General features: G+C 41.3%; 1 protein-coding gene across 4 annotated transcripts in view; it reads right to left on the bottom strand.

Annotated features, from left to right (window-relative positions):
• Positions 1-1,143: 1,143 nt before the first annotated feature.
• The window catches only part of PPEF1 (protein phosphatase with EF-hand domain 1), a 33,072-nt gene continuing 9,995 nt past the window's right edge, over positions 1,144-24,220 (bottom strand). For all 4 annotated transcript variants that reach the window (XM_081199439.1, XM_081199440.1, XM_081199442.1 and 1 more), the window contains 13 exons: positions 20,913-21,070; positions 18,288-18,402; positions 15,354-15,400; positions 12,778-12,944; positions 11,886-11,922; positions 10,915-11,064; positions 9,640-9,969; positions 8,156-8,341; positions 6,478-6,620; positions 5,912-6,018; positions 2,900-3,063; positions 2,622-2,706; positions 1,144-1,687 (listed from right to left, as the gene is read on the bottom strand). In XM_081199439.1, coding sequence (XP_081055565.1) covers positions 1,494-1,687; positions 2,622-2,706; positions 2,900-3,063; positions 5,912-6,018; positions 6,478-6,620; positions 8,156-8,341; positions 9,640-9,969; positions 10,915-11,064; positions 11,886-11,922; positions 12,778-12,944; positions 15,354-15,400; positions 18,288-18,402; positions 20,913-21,070 — 1,883 coding nt within the window. In that variant the 3' untranslated portion in view covers positions 1,144-1,493. The remainder of the gene's footprint in view (positions 1,688-2,621; positions 2,707-2,899; positions 3,064-5,911; positions 6,019-6,477; positions 6,621-8,155; positions 8,342-9,639; positions 9,970-10,914; positions 11,065-11,885; positions 11,923-12,777; positions 12,945-15,353; positions 15,401-18,287; positions 18,403-20,912; positions 21,071-24,220) is intronic.

The raw sequence follows: 24,220 nt of genomic DNA, 5'->3' as shown, positions 1-24,220 counted from the left end.
ACACCGGCTCCCTCAGCCAATAAAGCGAGATGAGCGCAGCAACCCCAGAGTTGGCCATGACTGGACCTAATAGTCAGGGATCCCTTTACCTTTAATCTAAGAATGAATGCTATTAATACAAGATAATCACATCATCCCATATCGCTATTTAAAACGAAGGGAATGTTTCCCTGTTCTGATTAACATTCCTACAGCTGTTTGTTCCCAATGCTTTATTATTGCCCATGCATTTCTTCATGTTGTTCAGCAGTTAAGGCAACTCTTTGGTTCATTCATTTTCATGATCTTAGGCGCATGCTGCTAAGACTTCAGGTGCCAGTTCCGCATGATGTAAAAGTCACAAATGCTTACGATGTAAGAATGTACCGTAGTCTTGATTCCTTCCAGAGCATTTGGAAGGAATGAACTTTTGATACTGCAGATTAGAGAAAGTCATCAAATAATCTATGCAGTTTGGGAAGTATTTCACCTGTTCTCTGTGTAACCTTAAGATATTGTGACCAAATTTGCATGATAGGTCATGAAATCAAGAAGCAGGTATTTTGCTTTATGTTTGGCTACAACTGGATGCCATTTTGAATTAAAGGGATGGATTAAGTCTTATACTCCTGCACTGATTTTTTGGGCTGAGGGATGCTGAGTACAAGACCACTAGCAACAACTCTTTTATACTAGTGCACCTAGATGTCTCTTATCAGTTGTTTTTGAAACTAAGGCTCCATGCTGAAGTGTGAATTTTATTGGTTATAATGCTAGCACTTCTGTCCCAATTTCTAACACTCCTTTTACACTGCGCTACCCGCTGCAATATGAAACAGTGGCTTTTAAATCAATATACTGCCATATTGTAGTAAATTTTAAATCATGGAGAAGAACTGTATGCTGGGACACTGCCCCAGTTTTTGTCACATGAGCAGCAGTGCTGAGATCATGAAAACTGCGGGGAAGTTACAATGTAAAACTATGATTTTCCAAGTGAATGAGGTTGCAAATGGACTTTTTCTAGAAACAACACAAAAAGGACCGCTTAATTTTTGCTAGTTTTCTAGATCACGGAATATCAGTTTTGCCCCATTAGAGATGTATAACCAGCAAGACCTACACTGTTCTTCAAACCTGAAACATGATTGGATTAAAAAAAAATTGTCTGACACAACTGTATGTTTCGCAAGAAAGAAAACACTGCATATGAAAAAGCCATCTAAAGGAACCATTATTAGAGTAACCCTGAGATTATTAATATGGCACTACAGCAGTTATTGTAGACAGCGTAGCTTATATGTGTTTTAACCATCTTTTTTCCATTTACCTATACATCTCATTAGCAGCATTCTGTCAAATAGCTACGCTTACATATCATAAAGTAGTGCCTTCCTCAGGCAGTTTGTTTTCTAGGAACGCTGCTCAATCAAACTTAACAGTATTAAGGCAGCAATTTATTTTAAGCAAACGTGCAGTGCGGGGGGAAGGGGCTTGTCAGGAATTCAGCTTCTTTAGTGATTGTACCTATTCTCAAATTTATGGACCACATTAAAAGCTTCCAGAAATTCATTGAAGTCAATGCTACCATCTTTGTTGAAATCAATGCTTCGGGCTAAGCTGTCAATGGATTCATCATCCACATTGATTCTCAGATGCAAGTTGAAGAGCTTCCATGTCTGACGGAACTCATCAACAGAGATAAGACCTAAAAAGAATTGGAAGGAAGGGGTATGTCACTGAAAGTACTGCGCACACACACAAACATGAACACACACATAACTGTTGGAGAGTTAATGAAATCTGGAAATGTAAGAAGACTCTGGACTTGAATTTAGGGTGCCTTAGCATCTTACAACAAGCCTTGGCCGCATTTTTTTTGGATAATAAACAGACTACTTCAATTAACTGTTGTGTAGATGTGCCCAAAAGTGTTCACATAGCTGTCCAAACCAAATCACTGTACAGGCCAAGACCAGGGAATGGGAGAGAGTGTGTGTACTTAGCTATATCAGTCTCAATGGTCAGTACAACCATGAACCAGCCCTCAGAGTACAGAACCAAGATGGGGACATAAGAAGCAGCAAAACCATAGTCACTTATGGTCTGTAATACTGGAAGAACCACCCATTCCCTGGCTAAATGGTACCCCTGCCTTCTATCTAGAACATGGGTAGGCAACCTAAGGCCCGGGGGCTGGATGCGGCCCAATCGCCTTCTCAATCCGGCCCACGGACAGTCCGGGAATCAGTGTGTTTTTACATGAGAAGAATGTGTCCTTTTATTTAAAATGCATCTCTGAGTTATTTGTGGGGTATAGGAATTCGTTCATTTCCCCCCTTCAAAATATAGTCCAGTCCCCCACAAGGTCTGAGGGACAGTGGACCGGCCCCCTGCTGAAAAAGTTTGCTGAACACTGATCTAGAGGGACAAATCAGTACATCGGTACACAATACCTAGCTAGGGAGGACAACAAATGTTTCTAGTTTTCAGTCGCCTTGTTCCCACACATATCCACTGCTTATGTTTTCTAATACTGATGAAAATCAAGCAGCTTCTACAAATATCCCTCAAATTTTCCCCCTCCCCCTATCTATGTTTACTTCCAATGCACCACTTTGGGAAACTGGATTTTAACATACCTGAATGATCTTTGTCAATCATATTAAAGATAATCTCCAAATCAGCTTTGTATCTACACAGGGTTTCCACCAAAAATGGCTGGACCTGAAAAATGTTTTATCAGAAATCAGAATACAGTGGTACCTCGGGTTGCAGATGCTTCAGGCTACAGACTCCACTAACCCAGAAATAGTACCTCGGGTTAAGAATCTAAATAGAATTAAGTGCTATTACAAGATCTTATTGTAAAACATCTTAACAAGGCTGTGAAGGTCAGCTGTTTCCTAAACTATCTCACCTCTTTGATGGGTAGCTGGATTTCAAAATTGTCAAAAGATGAAAGGTATTCAACTCTACCATCCTGGTCCAGGTAAACCAGCCGTGAACGTAATGTTCTCCAGGGAAGATCGAGGCATAAGACAGACTCCACTGCTGAAGCCCACTCACCAGGAGAAATCTTTCCTGTCAAAAATAAACAAACAAAGAGCATTTTATGGTCAAAAGGAAACAGGTGCATTTCTTATTGAGTCACTACGCTGAGAATAGATTATATGATTGCAGGAGAAGTTCTAGAGTTCTGCACACTCAAATGTGCAGAATGTTAAAACTGTTAATTTAAAATAAATTGCAAAACTCAATGGCTTGGATCCTAACAAGGTAAGGTACAGAAGGCAATTTTTATGTCCTGGACCACAACACCACCTCCCTGAGAACCTTCTCTGGAGCCATATGGGTCTCGCTGAACCACATGGAATGGGACATGAGTGGAGAGAAAAGGCTGCAAACTTTCCTGCCATGAACATCCTTAACCTACCATCTTTGAACCCCAGCCTAATTTTGGCTGATCCCGCACATATCCCCATCCCATGTTGCTCAGGGGAGCCTCCATGACTGCCCAGAGAGACTTTCTTGGGATACCTTCCTTCTGTGAAGATCTGCAAGTTAACTTTTTTTAAAAGATGCAAGACAAGAAATGTCTTATCCATCTGAAATGCAAGATGAGGAATTGCAACAGAATTCATTCCATCTGATATGCCTAGATGAACATGATTTGAGATCAAAGCAATTACTTATTTTAAGGACATCAGACTGGAGCCTGCCAGGGGGACGGTTCATAATATTATCTAATTTTTTTACATCAGAGATGTATAAGATATTAACGAGAAACTTGCTCACTTCAAAAGATCACACTGTAAACTGAAAAATTAATTCTCTAATACAATTTTTTTCTTGCATATGTGTACTGCAAAACACATGGGGGGGGGGGAGCTCTGATGCCTTTAAGAATTGCCACCTCACTCAAGAGGGTAGCTTAATATCCAATTTTTTTTGTGTACATTCATGTACACAAGCTGAACATCCTGCAGCTCCCAGGATTAGCAGAGTGGATTCTGGATCTGGCTATGATTGTCCATGTAATTAGACTAAATTGCATATAGAGGGCACCAATCCCTCAGCTGATGGACAGACTTTATTTCACTGATGCCATCTGTGCAATTTCCAGTACTTATCTAAAAGATATCGGTCCTAGAGATTTTTTCTTTTAAAGATGCTTATCTGGAAACTCCAATCACAATTACAAAACCTCTACTATCAGAGACTACTTCCCTTATTTTAAAAGTTGGCTACCTGCTAAGAAAAAGTGTGTAGCCAATCAAAAAAAGTGTGTAGCCTTCAAATATATGCCCAAATGTTTCCCACCGACCTTTTTGAACTCCAGTGTGCATCGTTTCCCACTTATTAAACCCCATTTGCTATTTTCTTGCCTGATTAAAAACCTTTAGGAGTTGCTTGGGTTTTCATCATCAGGGCTAGCCCTGACACAACCTTCTTCAGATAGCATTACAGGGCGAGGGGGAATAGATGAAGGCAGAAATTGGTGTAAATGAATAGTGTTGGCTTTCAGTGCAGGGGTGGTGGTGTTGAGCATTGTTGGGCTGTACTTCAGATGGCAGAATGTCTTGGGCAGCATAGTCCATTGTCATACATCCTTTGATGTAACCCACCATTCTCAGCTACCTAATTGTCAGTATTGCTGAAATGCAAATCTTTGGAGGGGCCACTAGGGGCGCATCAGAAGATGGCTGACAATAACATCTCTCCGACCCAAACGAGGTAATTAGGAGGCTGTGATGGGAGTAAATAGCCTCCCTACCCCCCCAAGGTTGTGGGGGGGGCTGCCCTTGCCTGCTGTGCCCTATACCACCCCCGAATTTGTAGGGATGGGGGCACTAGGCAGAAAGCCCTCCTGTGGATCTCGGCGCTCCTGGACGCTGTCTCTGGTCCGCGCCTCTAGCTGCAATAACTTCGAAAGAAACAATTAGGAGGAAGCGAATGCACATATTTCAAGGAAGGAGGGGGAGTAAAGACTGCTAACTGAAGAGATCTCTGAGAAACAAGACGGGTCGGAGGAACAGGAATAAATCATGGGAAGATAACCAAGGCTCAGTATGGCAAAGGGACTGGATGGGGGAGGGGGAAAAAACTTTCCTTTCTTTATGTGATTAACCAAGAATCCCCCCCCCCAAGTCAGAAATGCCGTTTTAATGACTTAAGCTGTGGATTTATGACTGTGTGGAGAAGATCGTGGAAAGTATAAGAGCTTTGGAATGACGCAGTTAAAAATACCATTGCCATGTTGGCAAGTTCTGTCGGAAGACTTAAGTCTGGGAGGAGGAATAGAGCTGTTTTTATATTGTGGGTGAGACTCCTCAGAGGGACTTAAGAGCGACAGATTTGTAAGATTAATGATGGAAAGAGCGATGTTATTTATGAAAGCGATGATATATGGAAACCATCTTGATATGAGGATTGGACGAACGGAAAAATTCACACAGGATTATAATTGGTGTTTATCTGCTTAAGGAGATTATCAGAAGAGATCATAAAGAAAAAAATACAAAAAATACGAATAAGATGAGATGTGGAAACAGCAAGATAGAATTATGAACATTATTTGGACTGATTTGGATATTAACGCAGTAGCAAGAAGATGATCGGAATCCCCCTTCAGAACTTGAAATATGTGTCCCCTCAACAAAACTTTAAAATTTGGCTTTGTAATTCGGAATTTATGTGATGTGATGTGATTTGATTTGATTGGTCGGTTAATAAAAGTTATTTTAAAAAAAGAAAGAAATGCAAATCTTGGGGGGGGCTGCCGCTTATGTCCTTCTCTTACAAACTCTACGCATCTGCTTCCAACCTCTGCTTTCTGTTGATTTGCCTCCCACTGATCCATCATAAATACAGTCATTTACATTACATTGAAATGGAGCAACTGCGAAGTGCTGCTTTCAAATTGTGTTACCTGTATAATTTGGATCGTACTGTCTAAAAGCAGCAATCAGTTCCGATTTGTGTGTGTAAAGTTTCTCTCGCAAGCACCTCAAAGCAGACAGCTCAATTGCAGTCACCCTACAAGGGAAGAAAGTGATTAGAATGGACAGTTAAAGAATCAAAAAATCTCTCCTGAGCTGTTTAACAGCAACTTAGCATTTACTAACTTCCTCTGTCAACTTTCTTTACTTTGGAAGAGTAGCTCCCAAACCATGAACTACTTTAAAACTGCTGATGGTCTTGGCAGACCATTTAATGATTTTTCTGCCCATTGTATAAATTGCAATTCCATAGAATTCAGACTGTAATGCAACATAAAAATAAAAGAAGCACTAACAATACAGTTAAAAATAAATTTGACTATTTAATATGATGGATGTGCTGTCTCCCACAAATCCACACCACAAATCCACACCAGCTGCCATGAATGAAGCTCAGTGACCACTGGTGGTGGGCCAGAGCATTGGGGACAGTTTTGCATTTTCAGTTCTGTTCATAAATCTTTAAAAACTAATATGTGTGTTCTCCTTATCCTACCTCTGATGAAGAGTCACTTTGCGTGTAGATTTGCTGACTTGATACTGAACAAAACGAGGGATCAGATCTGGGTTTAGTTTGATGTAAGCACCGCGATTACTTCCCTCTGCATAGTAGTTTGAAGCAGAAAAAATAGTGATAACCTGGTTTTTTAAAAGGAAACAAAAATGCAATTTAAGTAATGAGGATTTCAAGCTTGATCTGGCAAGATTTTAAACAAGTTGTAGACTGAACGAAGCAATATGTGTTAAGTATGACAAAGGCTAATATTGTGAATGAAAGCACCCTTTCCATGGCTGATACTAGGAAACTGAAATGTTCTTTGTATTCAAGATTACATCCAGGGTCATGAGTCTCTTTGTGCAACAGCCTTTAACAAAACAAAACAAAACCTTAATTCAAGTACTGGGTACATTGTCTTTCTCTAGGACACTGGAGAAAACAGTCCAGCAGAAACTCCATGTGATAAACATGCACAGCTCATCTACTGAGTTCAAGGGCTAGTTCCACACCTACATTTGTCCTCAACAATTTTGTTTGTTTGTTTGTTTGTTTGTTTGTTTGTTGTTGTTTAGTCATGTCTGACTCTTCGTGACCCCATGGACCAGAGCATGCCAGGCACTCCTGTCTTCCACTGCCTCCCACAGTTTGGTCAAACTCATGTTAATAGCTTCAAGGACACTGTCCAACCATCTTGTCCTCTGTCACCCCCTTCTCCTTGTGCCCTCAATGTTTCCCAACATCAGGGTCTTTTCCAGGGAGTCTTCTCTTCTCATGAGGTGGCCAAAGTATTGGAGCCTCAGCTTCAGGATCTGTCCTTCCAGTGAGCTCTCAGGGCTGATTTCCTTAAGAATGGATAAGTTTGATCTTCTTGCAGTCCATGGGACTCTCAAGAGTCTCCTCCAGCACCATAATTCAAAAGCATCAATTCTTCAGCGATCAGCCTTCTTTATGTTCCAAGTACTTACTTACTTTATTTATTTATTTATTTATACATACATACAGATATTCATATACCACTATATCATAAAAATATCAAAGAGGTTGACAGTAAGATCTATATATAATAAAAATTCAAATCAGATTATTATCAGCTATTTTGGAAATATGCATACTGTATTGCCTGCATAAGCCTAGTGGGATAGGAAAGTTCTCAGCTTGCATTTAAAGGCTGAAACACCTGCTGAATGTCTACTGGCCGAGTAGTGCACAAGGCTGGGCCAATGACACTGAAGGGTCTATTATTTTGTGTTGATGCCAAATGAGCCTCACCAACTCAGGGGACAACCAATGACACTCCTGTAGATGATCTCCCAAGCCATTTAATGAAGTATGGATTGGTGCCCATGATTGAGCCATGAAATGGCTCAGTGGAAAATAAGGAGGGAGAGGTGAAGACAAAAATTAGGAGTGGCTGGCAACTCTCAGCACCCTTAAACTACAGTTCCCAGGATTATTTATGGGGAAGTCAAAGTGGTATAAGACTGCCTTCAATGTATACTGCAGATGGGGCCTAGTAGACGACAAAGACTCTGTGCTGATCACAAGTACCACACAGATATGGTTAGTGACTTGTATCTGGCAGACAGAAGCTCCTGCCTTACTCAGAAAAGCCGAGAGACTTACAATAAATGAAGCTGTGAAGACTCTGAAATTTAATCTGTAAATTTCTGGTTACCTTTCCATTATGACTGATCTCATACCCATCCTGCTTGCATTCGTGAGACCGGATGAGCATTTTCAAATTATAACGTCTTAGCAACCTGGCAGTAACATCTGGTCCGAAGTAACAACCTCCTCCTCGAAATTTGTTTGGTGTGCATCCATTCTGATGTTTCGGGTCACTCCAGAGAATATCCACCACCTTTCAATAGCAATTAAACAAAATGCTAGTGACCATCCATCGCTGGAGTAACGTAAATAATAAAAAGCAGAGTTTGGCGGGTATCTACAAGGTCATCCCATCACAGCATGTAATGGGACTCCCTCCCCGTCCTCTCCCTAAATCTACTCCAGAGGCTTGGGGGAACTCCTAAGACTGGAAAGTCGCATTGCCCTATTGGAAACCCTTGCTGTGACAGCACTATGTTGAATAAAACCATTAGAAAGAAATATGAATCATCGGGATGTAAGGATCCTAACTGGGTTTAGTTCAAAACAATATAATTTTATTGTACTAGTGGTGGTAAAACCTTATGACACTGAATAGGTAAGTTGGTATGGTGGCACAGAATGTTGGCTCACATAAGGAATGTTTGCAGTTCAGTCTCTCTGAGGGAAAGGAAAAGATATCTGTTTGGCTGCAGTTAAACCTCACAAAGTCTTTGGATTTGGGGGAGGTTGCCTGAGGAGGGCATCAAGACAAACCTGTTTGCTGAGCATATGTCCTAATTTGTTCAAAGGAAGATTAGACAACACTGGAAATTCAATAAACATTCGTTCTAGTTTGTATGTGGGGAGATTAGATGACCTTATATCAAAACAAGGGCCTTTCCCACTACAGTATTTTCCTTATTGCAAAAATTCTGATCTCTTGGGGAAGACAGTTTGTTGTGCAGCTGAATTTGCCAACATGTGACTGGATCTCAACAGTGATGGTCAGGAAGTGCCTTGGTATCTGAGAAGGGATTCCAGGTGGCAAGGAAACTAAAGTGCAAGGAGCCCTGAGGCAAGGGAGCTAAAGGAAGTATTCAAATAGGCATTGTATTGCAAAAAGGCAAAGGTAGATGAAAGAGGATTGAGGGTGAGGGCAGGGGGAATACTAAACTCAGACTGTGTTTTATATAAGGGGTGTTCAAACAATCACCCCTCACATGATGAGAGAGGGGGAGCACACCTATAGAGTATACCATTGGAGAACCCATTCTGTGAAGGAACTCGGACCCTTATACCCTTTTGATTCAGCCCAACATCATTCTCAAAGCATGAATGGGTGTTCATTTAAGCGCTCACATACTGACTTGACAAACCAGCCATTTTGTTTTGTCTGCAAGCTTCTAGCAACTATAATTTGATATTAAAGTAATTAGCATGCCCATTACATTATCTCAAAAGCTTGTTTCCGAGTTGGTTTGTTTTTAAAATTATTTCTCAAATGTTAACATTTTAATAGCCAATATTTGTGGAGGAGGGGAAAGACTCTTATATACAGCTTTGGCATACTTGCTTCCACTCCTTTGTTGTTAATTCTGAGGATGTGTGCGGTGTGGTAACACTGCCAGGCTTAAGATATTGCACCTCTGGAAGAAGACTAGAACTGCCTCTGCCAGGGAGGTTGCCAAGATGCTCTTTGCCATCAGACACATCCCTACTGTATCGCCTTCTCTTGCTAGGTGCTGATGTGGACCTCGTGGCCTCTTTGAGAGAGATGTCCTGCCCGGAAAGGGACTTCGTGGCCTCCGTCCGGTGGGAACAGGTTTCTACAAGGCTAGCTCCACGTGGCTTACAGACTGTCTCTGCATTTGACTTCACTGGCCTTAGCACAGACTTCAGCTAAAAAGACAAAATGAATGATCACCATTTATTGGTCTAGATCAGCACAGGGATATTGCTGAATTCTGACCATGAAAGTGAAAATATAGTAGCTGATCTACCAGGTATAGGTGAGAAGCAATTCATAAACAAGTGTTGACCACAATGGAGATCTGCACAAAAGTAAATTACCTTAGCCCTGAAAGTGTGTTATCTTTAATGAACTTTGGCCAATGGTCAAGGAGTGGAGCAGCTCACCCGGTGAGGCAGCAACAGTCTCCTGGCAGGGGCACCACTCCCAGTTACTGGAAGGAGGGAAGCAGCAGTGAGACCAGGGTTGCAGGGACAACGATATGAGCACTGGATTTTCTCTGCTGATGCAGCCCAGACCTTCTCTTCACCTTGCCCCTTTTCCGCACCTCCCCAGTAAGTGATAGCAATCTCATTGCTGGGAGGCTATTGCTGCAGCACTGCTTCTTCCCCCAGGCAGTGCCAGTCCTTGGGGCTTCAGAGGTGAAGCACCACTGCCCTCCCAGCTTCCAAATACATTATGTTGCTGGTGTGTACTGGAAGGAGAGGGATAAGGCATGGAGAACTAGGTGATGTGCAGTGCAGCATGATGGAGCCAAACCACAGCTCTTGCCATTATGTGCCTAGACTAAAAATCATGATTAACCCCTTAAAATATTGTTAAGGTGACTATTAGCCTTAAGGTATGGTCTAGAGAAAGTATGTACTAGGGCCACATAATGGAACAAACTAAGGCATTTTTTTTAAATCCGTTGTGTGTTGCTAGTTTACTCCTTTAAATTTTCAAAATGCTAATGGCATGTTTACGTAAAAGAGTTAAGATACACAAGGTTAATTCTCATTGATTTCAATAGCATTTGTGTGTTGGTGAGATGGATTGGAACCAAAAAGAGCAGAACTAAATAAAAAGAGTGTCTTGCGAGTTTAACACCTTACCTTGTTTCTCTGAAATAAATTAAGGAAATTCAAATCAGTAGTGTCCGATATCCCTCCGTGTAAAATAAGAACTTTGCTGTCAATTATAGTTGCAAGAGGAAGCCAGCTATAGACATCTTCCAGAAGATGTAAAATTGCTGTTCCGTAGCACTATGAAGTGAAAATAAAGGTAACAATCAGAAGGTCCCTGAAATAATAGCACCATGTGCTTCGTGGGTGGTTTCTCAAAGCCATAAAATAATGAAGTGAAAACTATTTGTAAATCTATGTATGCTTGCCCCATCTCCGAGTCGCCTTGGCCCGCCCCCCAGGTACCCAAGCGGCTAGCTACACCGCTGAGCACATGGGGAAAAATAAAGGGGTTCTTGTGAGTAGGGATGAATGAATCTACCACTTTTGGTTTCTCTCTATTTCTGACTTTTCCATTCTTAAGCTCAATACTCCACATTTCCACATTCATTTTTTAAGTGCTCATGAAAATTCATCATTTTAGTGCAATTTTTTACACATTTGTATGCAATTTTGCATAATATACATATTTTACTTGATATACAAATTTCCCTGTTTTAAGGAACTTTTGCATGTTATATTCACTAATATATGCATGTACACACACACACACACTTTACACTAGTATATGCATTTTTGTACACATTACTTGGCTGGACAACTGTATAGCAAAAGTCAAGAACATGTGAATTTTGAAGGATCGCTGAGTTTCAGTTCACATATCGTTTCAGAAAATGTAAATTGGGTAAGTTCACCATTAAATGCAAACTGAATTCAGTTTACTCCCCATACTTACTCATGGGTAACGCTTAAAACATCTCTGAGTTCAATATTCTTTACAGAACTAAGGTCCATAAAATTAGGTTAGGGCTTTGAAATGCAAGGAATGCAGTCTGTATCACTTAGCTAAAAGATGAGGTTGCTAACCTGATGCCACTACCAAAAGACAGCCAAATATTTACCTGGTACTTCTTCATAACTTCTTTTGTGAAACCATATCTGAAACAAGTTAAAGGTCATTTCAATAGTGGATCGCACTCTCTATGTACCTATATGTAAGAGATAATTCTTTCTTATCTATTATAGGTTTATAACAGAGGGGAGATCCATTACCAGAGTATAGCAAGACAACAGAAATCAGATTTGAATTGTAGGAAATTTCTGTTGCATATTTCTGTATCTGCACCCCAGATACAGATCTCCCACTTATTTTATCAGTATGCATCAAGGAACTTTTCCATACTCTGGTACAGTTTCCATACTCTGGTACAGTGCATGGTCTGAAACAGGGGTGAACAGATTTCAGGCTTGTGGGATCTACTTTCAGCAGTATAAGACAGAGCCAGGGATGTGGTGGGCGGATTAATTTTGTTGTTGCCATAGTAAATTAACTTAGAGTCCTTGCTGAAATGCTACAGAGATCTACCATTATGTTCCAAACTCCTTCCTTCCCACCTCTTATCTAAAGCAAAAGAAATAAAAAATAAGGTTTTCTTTTCCAGTATTTCTGTATATTGAAATGCTGAGCCATAAAATAGCACAATGCTTCTGCCTTAACTTAAAGATAATGCTGCCACAACCTTCAGATGCCAAGACCATTTCTAAAGAGTAAACGGAGTCCAAATTCTAACCAAAATGCACAATAATTTGATTATTACTTTCCTTTATACTAAGCTACAGTAACATGTGTAGAGGGAGCTCATAGACAGTATCTACTGATCTGAAATCTGAGCAAAAATTACAAGTGCATCTCTCAGTTATCAGATCAACTGTTTCAACTGGAGGCTTTGGGAAGACAACATATGTAGATTAGGCGAATGAAAGATAATCTAGCTAGCTGAACAATGGCAATACCTAAGATTCATGATATGGTCCTCATGGTTTCCTCGGTTCAAGTGCAAGTGGTTAGGGTAGACGAGTAGAAAGGCAAACAGGATTATGAGTATTTCTATGGAATTTTTCCCTCTGTCCACAAAATCCCCATTAAAAATGTAGGGGTTTTCCTCTGAAGGAAGTCCATTCTGTAGAAGAAGAAAAACGACAACAACATGTGCAAGTACAACAGATATTAATTATCGCAAAACAAGAGTCGACCGGTCAACAGGGCAATGCAGAGCTGTAGGTGGCCTCACCTCCTCACTGATGCCAGCATCTCTTTTGTAGTACTGCCATATCACATTAGTAGCTGCACCTGTGCCCAGGTGAGCATCAGGTCCTTGGTGACAGACGGAGGACACCAGGGATAGTTTTACTTATGTTTACCTTGAGCTGCCATGTCCGCACAGTTCATAAAACTATTCATTTGATATTACTTTTATAGGAACCATTTAGGAATTCTTTATTATGCTTGTCCTAACCAATTGTGGAAAACAATGGTTAGATGTGCATCTACCCTATGACCAAGGAGTTCAAGGCAGTATACATTCTTCCTCCCCGTATCCCCCAATTTTATCATCACAAGATCCATAGGAGGTAGGTTAAGCTAAGAGGGTGAATGGCTGGTACATGGTCGTCCACCCAGTGAGCTGTACAACTGTGTGGGCATTTAAACCCTGGTCCAATACTCTAACCAAGCAGTGATGAACCTTTTTGGGCTATACCTCCAGGGCCTGTGGGCCCATGGGTGGTCTGACAAAAAGTGTATGTGGCCACTCCACACACTCCTGCACACACACACACATCAACACACACGCAGTCATCAACACACATACAGGGGAGCCTCCCTTCCTCAGCTGATCTGATTTTTCTCCCCCACTCATAAAGTGATCAATCTGATGTCTGGGGAGGGAAGGATTTTGTGTCCACATTTTTGGTGGGAGGGAGGATGTTCTGCTGCTGCCAAAATTAGTAGGAGAAGCCGGAAACATTTGCTCTCTCTCTCTCTCTCTCTCTCTCTCTCTCTCTCTCTCTCTCTCTGTGTGTGTGTACATCTCAGGCCCATGGGCTTGGACGTAGCCACACTGCTCAAACCACTACACCGCAATGGTTCTTTGGACTCCTCTTCCAATCTCCCTTAATGATCATAGACAAATCTGAGGCTGAAAGGAAGGGAATGTTGATGAAGCTGAGCCCTATTCATGCAACGTATCTAACTCTGTTCCAATTGCTCTGCCCCCTGCCTAGACGTCATATATATCATAAGCCGCCCAGAAGTCCAAGGAGGAGCAGTAGAATGAAATTTTGTCGAATGAATTTTAGCAGGTTCTCAAAATGCCTGCAATCAACGTTTATGTAGCCTGGAAAACTTTTTTTTTTTCAGTGCCAGCTCTTAATACACCTTTACATTTGACATTGCATTTACATTTCAAATGTGAAAATCCAATTTACTTCAAAATACAATATATTATACAGCATGCTTGCTTCCCCTTGCTTTCCTCGAACACTTCCCTGGCTTTTGCTAATGCCCTTTTCGAGGCTGGGGATGAAATGAAAATCCATAGCAGCAGGCAACGAGAGTGAAGACAGCTTTCCAATGGTGAGTGGAATAGGGGGTTGCTGCTGCCACTGCCTCATTAGAGTGCCTTCTGGGTTTGCGCTTAATTAGCTCCCTTTGTCAATCTGCCTTTTAATTCCGCTCCAGGATGTCTATATGCATAGAATCAATTTAACACAGGCTAATTTAGCAACTGGCAATTTAAAATATTACGGGTTTGGGGTTCTTTTTTGAGGAACATGATGGGAAACGGCATCATTTAACAATGATTAGTGCAGTGAATGGAAGTGTCTCCAAACTGCCTACTTTAATTAAGCCAAGGTGTTATTCTTAAGAGAAGCCATTAAAAAGCATTAAAGGCATGTTATCTAGTTTAACTGGCTTCAGACAATGTTAAGGTCATCACTTGCGGCCTTTAGCTGTTTCCCACCCACCCTTCCCCATCCCCTCCAAAGGCTTGTACATGGTGCAATTTGAGGAAGCAAAATGAAAGAAATACAAGCCACACTGTAATCTGAACCTGGGACTATAAACTCTAGTGGGCAGACCATCAATACACCATGCTTAAAGGGCAGTAGCAATATGATACATATGTTATTATCAGAGAGTTAGGGGAAGTTGTCTTCCCTGAAAGCTCCCAATGGAGATCACGCTACACAGCATGGATAAGGTTAAGCTTCTGTCCCTCATGAACAGTTTGGACAACAGATCACTTGAGGCTTGGGGAGATTCCCACCCCTGCTTTGTTTATACTTCACAAAAATCGCAAGGAGTATCGTCGTTGAGGTTTGATACTCTCCAGTCTCCTGCAGATTGTGCCCTTCAATCAACATTCAGTCCTGATTAACTGAGTGTGGAGAACGGAAAGATGGCCATAGGCCAAAAATTGATACCACAAAGTGCTGGTGATCTCTCTCTATATTTACACACACAGTTGCTAACGGAATCCAGCAGCATTGAGGCACCGTGAGGAAACAGCAATGCCAAATTTACTTACTTTGTAGAAAATCAGCAAAAGGTCATCAAGCTTTCCATGAAGATCGCCTAGAAAGAACACAAATCGGGCAGGTAGAATATGCAAGACTGGAAGCAAACAGTGATTATTGTTTCCTCCTCCCCTAGGCAGGGTTCTAGAGCTCATGCATGTTTAGAAGTGTTGTAAAGCAATGGTATGAAGCACTAACTGCATGGTGGTCAACTCCTGAATCCGATTCCCCAGGGGAGCATTCCCTGTGGACCAGCTGCTTACAGTAGACATTTTGTGAAAATATGCACACATATGTATGAAACCATAATGTGAAACACAGCAGGTGCAACTGGTTAACTGCCCACCCACTGCCCCAAAGCATTGGGAAGCTGTGTTGGAAGCAACAGGGAAGGTAGGAGGAAGCAGCCAAGGCTTAATGGTCCCTCTCAAACTGCTATTTCAAGAACAAGATTATAAAATCCTTTTCACTCTGAGGGCTACATTCCTTGATGGGCAACCTTTCGAGTGCCACATGGAATTGGTGGTCAAGGTCAGAGGCAAAAATGAGGAGAACAACAAATGTAATTTTTAAAAATTTTCTATAGTATACTAGTTAACACCCACACTTGAGTTGTTGGTGACGATGCAATTGAATCCTAAACACTACGCTGCTCTTTTCTAGGCAAATATGACCAGGGTGAGAAAGCTCTCAAAAGGGAGGGGGATCATATTGAAAATGGAAAGGAGTCTTAAAGGAATTTAAAACGGGAAGAAGCTATTTTAGGACTTTAAAACAGAAAGGGGGGGCATTAGCTTCGTAATATGGAACATATTAAGCCCTTTAAGACCAAACCCAACAAATATTACTATGAAATAATAAATTGGATTTGGATTTAGTGGGGTTTAAATGACGCTCATTAAAGGAACTCTCACATATGCAACACATGAACCAGATGAATATTTAATGCCTGTTTCAATGTAGAAAGTTAAAAAGGATTTGACGGAAGTGACATAGATCTCGTTTTGTGGCAATCAACATTTTGGCTCAAACTTCAGTAAAAAAATACACTTTCATCTGTCATTACGGATGTTTTGAGTATGAAGACTATTATTTGCTTGAAGGACACATCAAAAAATCTCTCAGATGCTTTTTCAATTGTGCAAATGAGGACACCCATTGGAGGATATATGTACATTGATTATCAAGGCCACACACACACGTGTGTGTGTAGAAGTCTAAGGATATTTTGTTCTTGCTTACTAAAGCTCATTCAATGGTATAAACCTGTAAATAAAAGCCATCTTATCTATTACTGCACTGAATGCTTGGAGCATCTTTTATTAAAATTTGGTTTCTCTCTGCACCTGCAGCAGTACAATTAATTTATTTTGTGTGCGCGTCTTCTCTTGATTTGAAGAGAGAGACTAATTATTACTAGTAACCATTTAGTGCTGTCTTGCAAGTGGGTCTCCTCAAGCAAATCCAGGAAGTCCAATCCCATCCATTCATCCATGTATGGCAGTGTAATCAAGGCCAGATGACTGAGAGGCACTTAGATGTTGCCATCTTTAGCTGATTCTTCATGCAGGTGGCCAATTGGTGATCCATGGCCACAAAGCAATTTTATTTGGGCTCCAAATGGATCCACAAAGCTCAGGACAAAACATTTTGCCTCCAGTTTCACTATGTGGTTTTTCTTCTTAAGAAAAGGAAGATTGCTTATAATACCCAAATACTAGACAACCACATATGAATTTGTAGTTGTTTGCATATATTAGTGATACATACTTTACTTTTCTTTCTCTTTTTATGCACATTTTCTTTTTCTTTTCTTTTGCTCAACTGAAATACTTTCAATCAAAAACTAAAATAAAAAAGATTGCTTTCTTAATTTCTGCATTAGAGAAAGAATATGCACTTTAATGTTCGGCCTCTCTCTCTCTCTAAATATACACCCCCTCAGAACAAAGACTGCATAACATTTCCCCACTGAGACATCCATATATGGGGGGGGGGAGAGAGAGAGAGAGAGAGAGAGAGAATGCATCATTGCTTTGCTCATTTTCATCACAGTGTGGATATGTGTTTGTTTTTCTGTGTGTGTGTGTGTTTGTGTGTGTGTCCCCCCAGAAGAAGCATCAATGGACTGGGATTTTCTTCTATCATGATCATGTTCACGAACCGTTTGTTGAAGCACTTGCGGGAAGGCAAGAGGTGAAAGAAATTATTTACCACACAAAGTAGCATTTTACAGATGGAAAAGCAGCTCTTTTCTTAAAAGTTTGCCAGATTTAGTCACTGACTCACCCAGCAACATCTGACAGGGGGAAAAAGAGGGAGGAAGTGTTCGGCTTACTTTAAAAATGCCAGGCAATGAGTCATCAGCCTTCCACCCCCCCCACCCCCAATAATAAAGGGAAGACAGGAAGGATTTGTACTGCGAGGGGATTGGGGAAGTGTAACATTCCAATGACAGCTATAAAGACCACTTACCACTGGCTGGTGGGGAGTGGGAGTTGTGGTCTGGCCTGGCCAAGGTGGGTTAAGGCTTACTTTAGGCGTAGCTGGGGGAGGGGTTCATTTCTGTCCGGATGCACAGACAGGGGCTGATGGGCCATAGCACCCTCAAAATGGTGGTTGCGGGGAGGGGGTTCACCCCAATTTGATGTATGCCAGAGGGCGACCCTTAACCTTGGTTATCCCTGCCAAAAATCAACCAGTAGGCAGGCTGGTTGAGTCAGGATACACATCCAATGCCTACGCCCAAACCTGCTGACACCTGTAATCAATAAAGCTGTGGCCTGCTTAAATCTCCTTTTGGTTGTCCTGTGTTTATTGCACCTACATATTGCCTTGGCCCTACAGCGCCTGGGCCTGCAACCACAAATGCTAGACAGTCCTACAGATTCACAATATACTTTAGATATCAACCCAGTGCCACATTTCTCTTAAGGAGAACTCACCACAGATGGTTATTTCCTTGGTATAAGAGGTGGAGAGGTGTGTGATGTTTGGCATCTGCTGAAGGACCTTCCTGGTCTCGTGTAGCAGCTGAAGAACGTATCGGGCGTGGAGGTGCTGTACGGAGTCATGCAAGAAGAAGAAGAAGAAGAAGAAGAAGAAGAAGAAGAAGAAGAGGAGGAGGAGGAGCTTGGATTTGATATCCCGCCTTTCACTCCCCTTCAGGAGTCTCAAAGTGGCTAATATTCTCCTTTCCCTTCCTCCCCCACAACAAACACTCTGTGAGGTGAGTGGGCCTGAGAGACTTCAAAGAAGTGTGACTGGGCCAAGGTCACCCAGCAGCTGCATGTGGAGGAGCCGAGACGTGAACCTGGTTCACCAGATTACGAGTCTACCGCTCTTAACCACTACACCACACTGGCTCTAAATGATATATTACAGAGAGTCGTTGGAAGAACTCCATCACCAAAACCCAGTGAGCTTTGTGCTTGTACACAGTTCTTGTCAGCGTGACAAACATTTTCCAGTCATGACTGCAGACTTGGAGGATCGTCACTGCACAGATGAGCATGGAGATGGGGTTGGACTTGATGGCCCTTGTGGTCTCTTCCAACTCTATGATTCTATGATCTCTAATGCAGTAGCAGCGTTGGTGCCCATACTATATTAAGAATCATCATTTTATTTGTATGCCACCTTTCCCTAGGTAAAACCATGCTCAAGGTGGCTTACAACATGACAAGATTTACATGACTGCACACATAACAAAAGTAGTCTTAAACATGGAATAAAACACATCAAAAAGCACACAACCGAATTGAACAAGTGCCACATAAATCATAATATCTAAAGCAAAGATACAAAAAATCGATATCAATTAACAGAAACAGAAACCCCTAAGCAAAACTCAGCCTCAGCTTTCATAGCTGGAGTCAGTCAGTCAGGCCACTGCCTTCCTCAGCCAGGCAAGGGGGCGGGGAGCCAGCAAGGCAAGGAGCAGGCCTTCCAGGACTCACAGCCAAGATGGCCTCTGGCCTCTACAGCAGCCTCAGCTTTTGTAGCTGGAGTCAGTCCAGGCCCCACCCTCCCAGGTCAGGTGGACAAAGGCAAGCAAAGCAGGGATCATAGTATCAATATTGGGTTGTAAGTGTGTGTAAGGGATGTAGCTCAGTGGTACAGCATCCACTTTGCTTGCAAAAGATCCCAGGTTCAACTCCCAGGATCCCCAAGTAGAGCTGGGAATATCCCCAGTTTGAAACCCTAGAGAGCTGCTGCCAGTCAGTGTGTACACTGAGCTAGATGGACCAGTGGTCTGGCTCAACATAAGCCAACTTCCTATGTTCAAGTAATGTATCCCGCTGTCCCTATTGTTTTAGTGCGGTTCTTGACACTGCCAGGTATACCCAGAGACCGTGGAGTTCAGTTTTAGCGGCCAACAGATCAAAGGAAGCAGAAATGCCATGGGATGGGATATCCAGCTTTGCAATGTCTGTCTTTCAAATTAAACCATATTCCATTATAGCTAAAGAAGTGGAAAGCATAGGGCTGTGTGAGTCTCCTGCGCCAAATGCTCTCAAGAGCAGCAGCAAGTGCCAACAATGACTAAGCAATTGCTAAAAAAGCGTGGCAGTGGAAAGAATTATGTTTTCTTCTCTGATGAATGTATTGGGGTGAATAAACAGCCTTTCAACAGGAACAGGGCTGGCAGAGCAACCTTTTTCGTAAAGCTGTCAGTTGAGGCCTGTTGTGTTTAATAGGATCACAGAATTGTAGAGTTGGAAGCGACTCTGAGGATCATTCTAGGCCAACACCTTGAAATGCAGGAATATGCAAGTGTTCCATACGATGTTCGAACCTGCAACCTTGGCGTTATCAGCACCATACTCTAACTCACTGAGCTACCCAGGCAGAATACATACATACATAATTTTATGTGTATGCCACCTTTCCATGATTAAAACCAGGCATCCCCAAACTCAGCCCTCCAGCTGTTTTGGGACTACAGTTCCCATCATCCCTGACCACTGGTCTTGTTGGCTAGGGATGATGGGAGTTGTAGTCCCAAAACAGCTGGACAGCTGAGTTTGGGGATGCCTGATTAAAACCATGCTCAAGGCAGCTACATGAAAAAATACATAGTTACAAACCTAGCAAAAGTAGTAATAAATAATAAGTAAAACATCAAAAAGTGCACAATCAAATTAAATAATGCCCACATAAATCATAATAAGAACTAAAAGAAATATACAAAAAATAGTATCAAAAATAGCAACAACCCCCTAACAAAAGACCCCTCAGTAATACCCCAACCCTACTCCTCAGTATTGCATCTGCTATTACATGTGCTTTCTTGTAATTGTTTTCAATGTACCGTAAGCTCCTTTGAACATTTGGAAAACTGGCATACCATTATTTTGGTAAATAACTAAATGCACCATTGTTCATCGCTTTCAATATGCGCATATCAAGTGCTTACAAATTCCTTTCCCCCCACCATGATGCACATTAGCCTTCCACGCCCTGCTGTCTTAATGGTGTCTAAGATGCCCTTACGATTATCAGCTGACACTTTTAGAGAGCCCATAAAAATAAAACAGAAATCCATTTAACCATTGGTCTGAGCTTGCCTGTCGGTGCTTGAAAGCCTGAAGAAGAACATCAGTGTCAGCAACAGTGAGGGGGAAACAAAGGTGGGGCCCGTAGTAGGAGGCAGGGACCTCAATGGTCTGTTCATATTCTCTCATTGTATAATCACTGGTGGTGGAGAAAAAGTTAGAGCTGACGTCTATAAAGGAAGCAGAAAAGCAACTTACAAAATTTTAGTTAGTTGTCAACAAATGTGCCTTTGGATAACGAGTTCATGAACATTTGTTTAAATTGATGATATATTCAGCGTAACGCCAACAAATATAACAGACACTAAAATCCAAAGAACCTTTTGGGCATTTGTAAGAACAAGGAAGAGCTTTGTCATGCTCAGTGTTGTTCTGACTTTGGGCCCAGTTTTGGCATTGAAACCTCCTTGGTTGCCCTTTCCTTTATCAGGAAAGTGACAGGACAGATGTTTTTTTAAAAAATAAGATTTTTATTAAAGTTTTTCACAATACAGTACGATAAAAGCTACAAAAAAAATACAAACAGATCCTGTAAAATATGGAGTCTTCTCCTAAAGGCAATTTTCAGTCCCCACCACCCACAGAAGGTAGCAGCCCTTCCAGCTCTCACCTTCCTTTCTCCTTCAAGCCGCTTTCCTTTGGAGACCAACATTTCCCTGTCTCCCACCCAGGGCTCTCCATCAAACATCTACCACCCCACATGAGTACACAATCCCAAACATATGACTCCCAAGAAGAGGAGAGAGAGAGAGAGAGAGAGAGAGAGAGGAACAAGAAAGGAGAGACAAGAGAAAGAGTGAAAAGTAAAAAGACAAAGGGAGAAGAAACTTTAGAGAAAAATAAAAGAACTTCTGATGTTCCATCTGCCAGTTACATTTTTAAAAAGAAAGATTATTTAAGACATTCAGTCCACGATCTTCTCCACTTTCTGTTAAGCAATATTTATTTTAAGTCAAAGTGTCTCAGAGTCATTCATTTCTTTTCCCCACAAAAAGTCCAAGAGCGGTTCCCGAACTATTATTATTGGTAAATGTCTGCCATGGTTTTCCCCCTTTAATATTAACTTTACCTTCATTAATTGTCGATTCTCCCTACTGAATGTCAATTCTTCCATCTATTTCTATGTTAAAATCTCTTGACAGGAGAATTTTAAATTGCTGCTGGAATCTTACTGTTTTGCTGTACAGATGTTTCAGAGATAAACCTCCCACCCACAACCACAGGACTTCTGATTGTGATGGGGTCCAATTCGGGTTCAAGAAAACACAAGTTGATCTTCCTCTTCAGACCTTCTCTGCTCAAGAAGGGAAGGCTCATAACTGAGGAAGTGGGAGACACTCGGCTGGAGCCAGTGTGCTTGACTCCATGCCTCCCACTCATGCTAATATTTCCTACTCAGGGCTCTTTTGTCATCCACAGGACTAAAGAATAATGTTTCACCTATGCTTTGTGTATGATATGTGCAATTCCCACAGGGGAAAAGCTTCAACAAGTATGGCTTAAAAGAAAACTATCAACCAACCTTGGCATTTACTGGAGGACATGCCAGCTTGTGCAGGGAAAACCACTAATTACTTATAAAGGAACAAGGACTATGGCAAACAGACTGAGTCACAGCAGCCTACATTAAAATCACAATTATAAAATATTGTCAGGAACAAATATTGCCCCAAGAGGCATTTTCTGCGTAAGAGCACACTGTAATTGAAATGTGCTAAGTGTGATAAGAATTTGGAGTGCTTCTTAAAAGTAAACATTATTTCGAGTTATTTATTGGCTTCCTTGCTAACAACCCCAAACAAGAGCCACAGTCCCTGGTTTCTCAGCATCAGTCATTGCAAATGTGCACTCCCTGCTATTTGAAAAATGGGATTGTTAGTTTTTAAAAAATATATATTATTTACTTTGAAAAATTGGCATTACAGAACACGAAAGCAAAACTTTCCCACATACCTTCACACATACAAACATATACATAATATATACATAACATCTACATATACCAATATATAAGAGGCATTCTAAAAGCCAATTTCATATATACCATGTAATTTAAACTCTTAATGGCAGCATATAATTTGATTCTTTTTCTGTTATGCCCAGTTCTTTTTCAATATATGTTTCTACTGGGACCAGTTTGGCCATTTCTTCTCTAATAATTTTATAGCGATACATCATCAGTTAATTCTTTGTCTCTGAAATGTTTCCTTCATAATTCCCACCACCATTTGTCAATACGACTGCTTTTAAAAAACAACAACCCATGACATATGGTAAAAAATCACCTTTTCCTTATGGATAAATCCAGGACTTACTTTCTTCTGGCTTACTGATCATTTTACTTTTCAATGAAGTCCAACACAATCTTAAAGCAAATTTATTTATGGATCATAGCTGTCGAGAAACTTGAACCATTTTCAAACAGACATTGCCATGCCTCTCTTGGGATTTTTCTATTCATATGTTTATTCCATCTCAGCATATAGTTATAGACTATTTTCTTACATTTTAAAATATAAAATGTTTCAAATTCAGGACTCAGCTATACAGCTGCAAATAAAACGTTTTGAAAGTGTTGTAAAGTGCAATATACAATTGTGACACTAGATGGTAACTAAGCTATAGCAAATTCAATGCATTTTTCAAAACGATTTTTTAAAAAGCATTTTCACAATGTATTTAACATGTGTGTAGATTCCACCTAAGTCTTATCTCTCTAAATCTCCTGGCTTCTGATCAGTCCATTTCATAAAGTCCCGGTGTGCGGATACTGATATCTAGGTGGAGCCATCTTCACTTTAGTCTTTGATTGTTCAACGGTCTGTATATTTTTCCAATCCTGGTATGTCTCTAGTCTGTTTTCTTTCCATTAAAAAAAAAATCCTAATTGCCCCTTCAGACTAAACCATGAATCTTCCGCTAGAGAAGAGATGCCAATGGAAAAGTTTTAGATGGGGGGGGCCACTAGGGGCGCATTGGAAGATGGCCGACAATACCATCACTCCGACCCACATGGGGTAATTAAGAGGCTGTTATGGGAGTAGGCAGCCTCCCTTGTTGCCCCAAGGAAATGGGGAACACTGTCCTTGCCTGCTGTGCCCATAAATCACCCCCTAATTCGAAATAAGGTGGTGAGGGCCCTAGGCAGAATGCCCCCGTGTGGACCTCGGCTCTCCTGGACGCTGTCTCTGATTGCGCACTAGCTGCAGCAATTTGGAATAATTAATTACAAAAGAAGCAAATGCACATATTTCAAGTGAAGAAGGGGAGTGAAGTCTGCTAATTTAAGTGACTTCTGTGGAAGAAGAAGACGGGTTGGA

This window comes from Podarcis bocagei (genome assembly GCF_964188305.1).
Source record: "Podarcis bocagei genome assembly, chromosome: 6".
Lineage (NCBI taxonomy): Eukaryota > Metazoa > Chordata > Lepidosauria > Squamata > Lacertidae > Podarcis > Podarcis bocagei.
The sequence above is the reverse complement of the archived record's forward strand: the minus strand, read 5'-3'. Positions and strand labels throughout refer to the sequence as shown.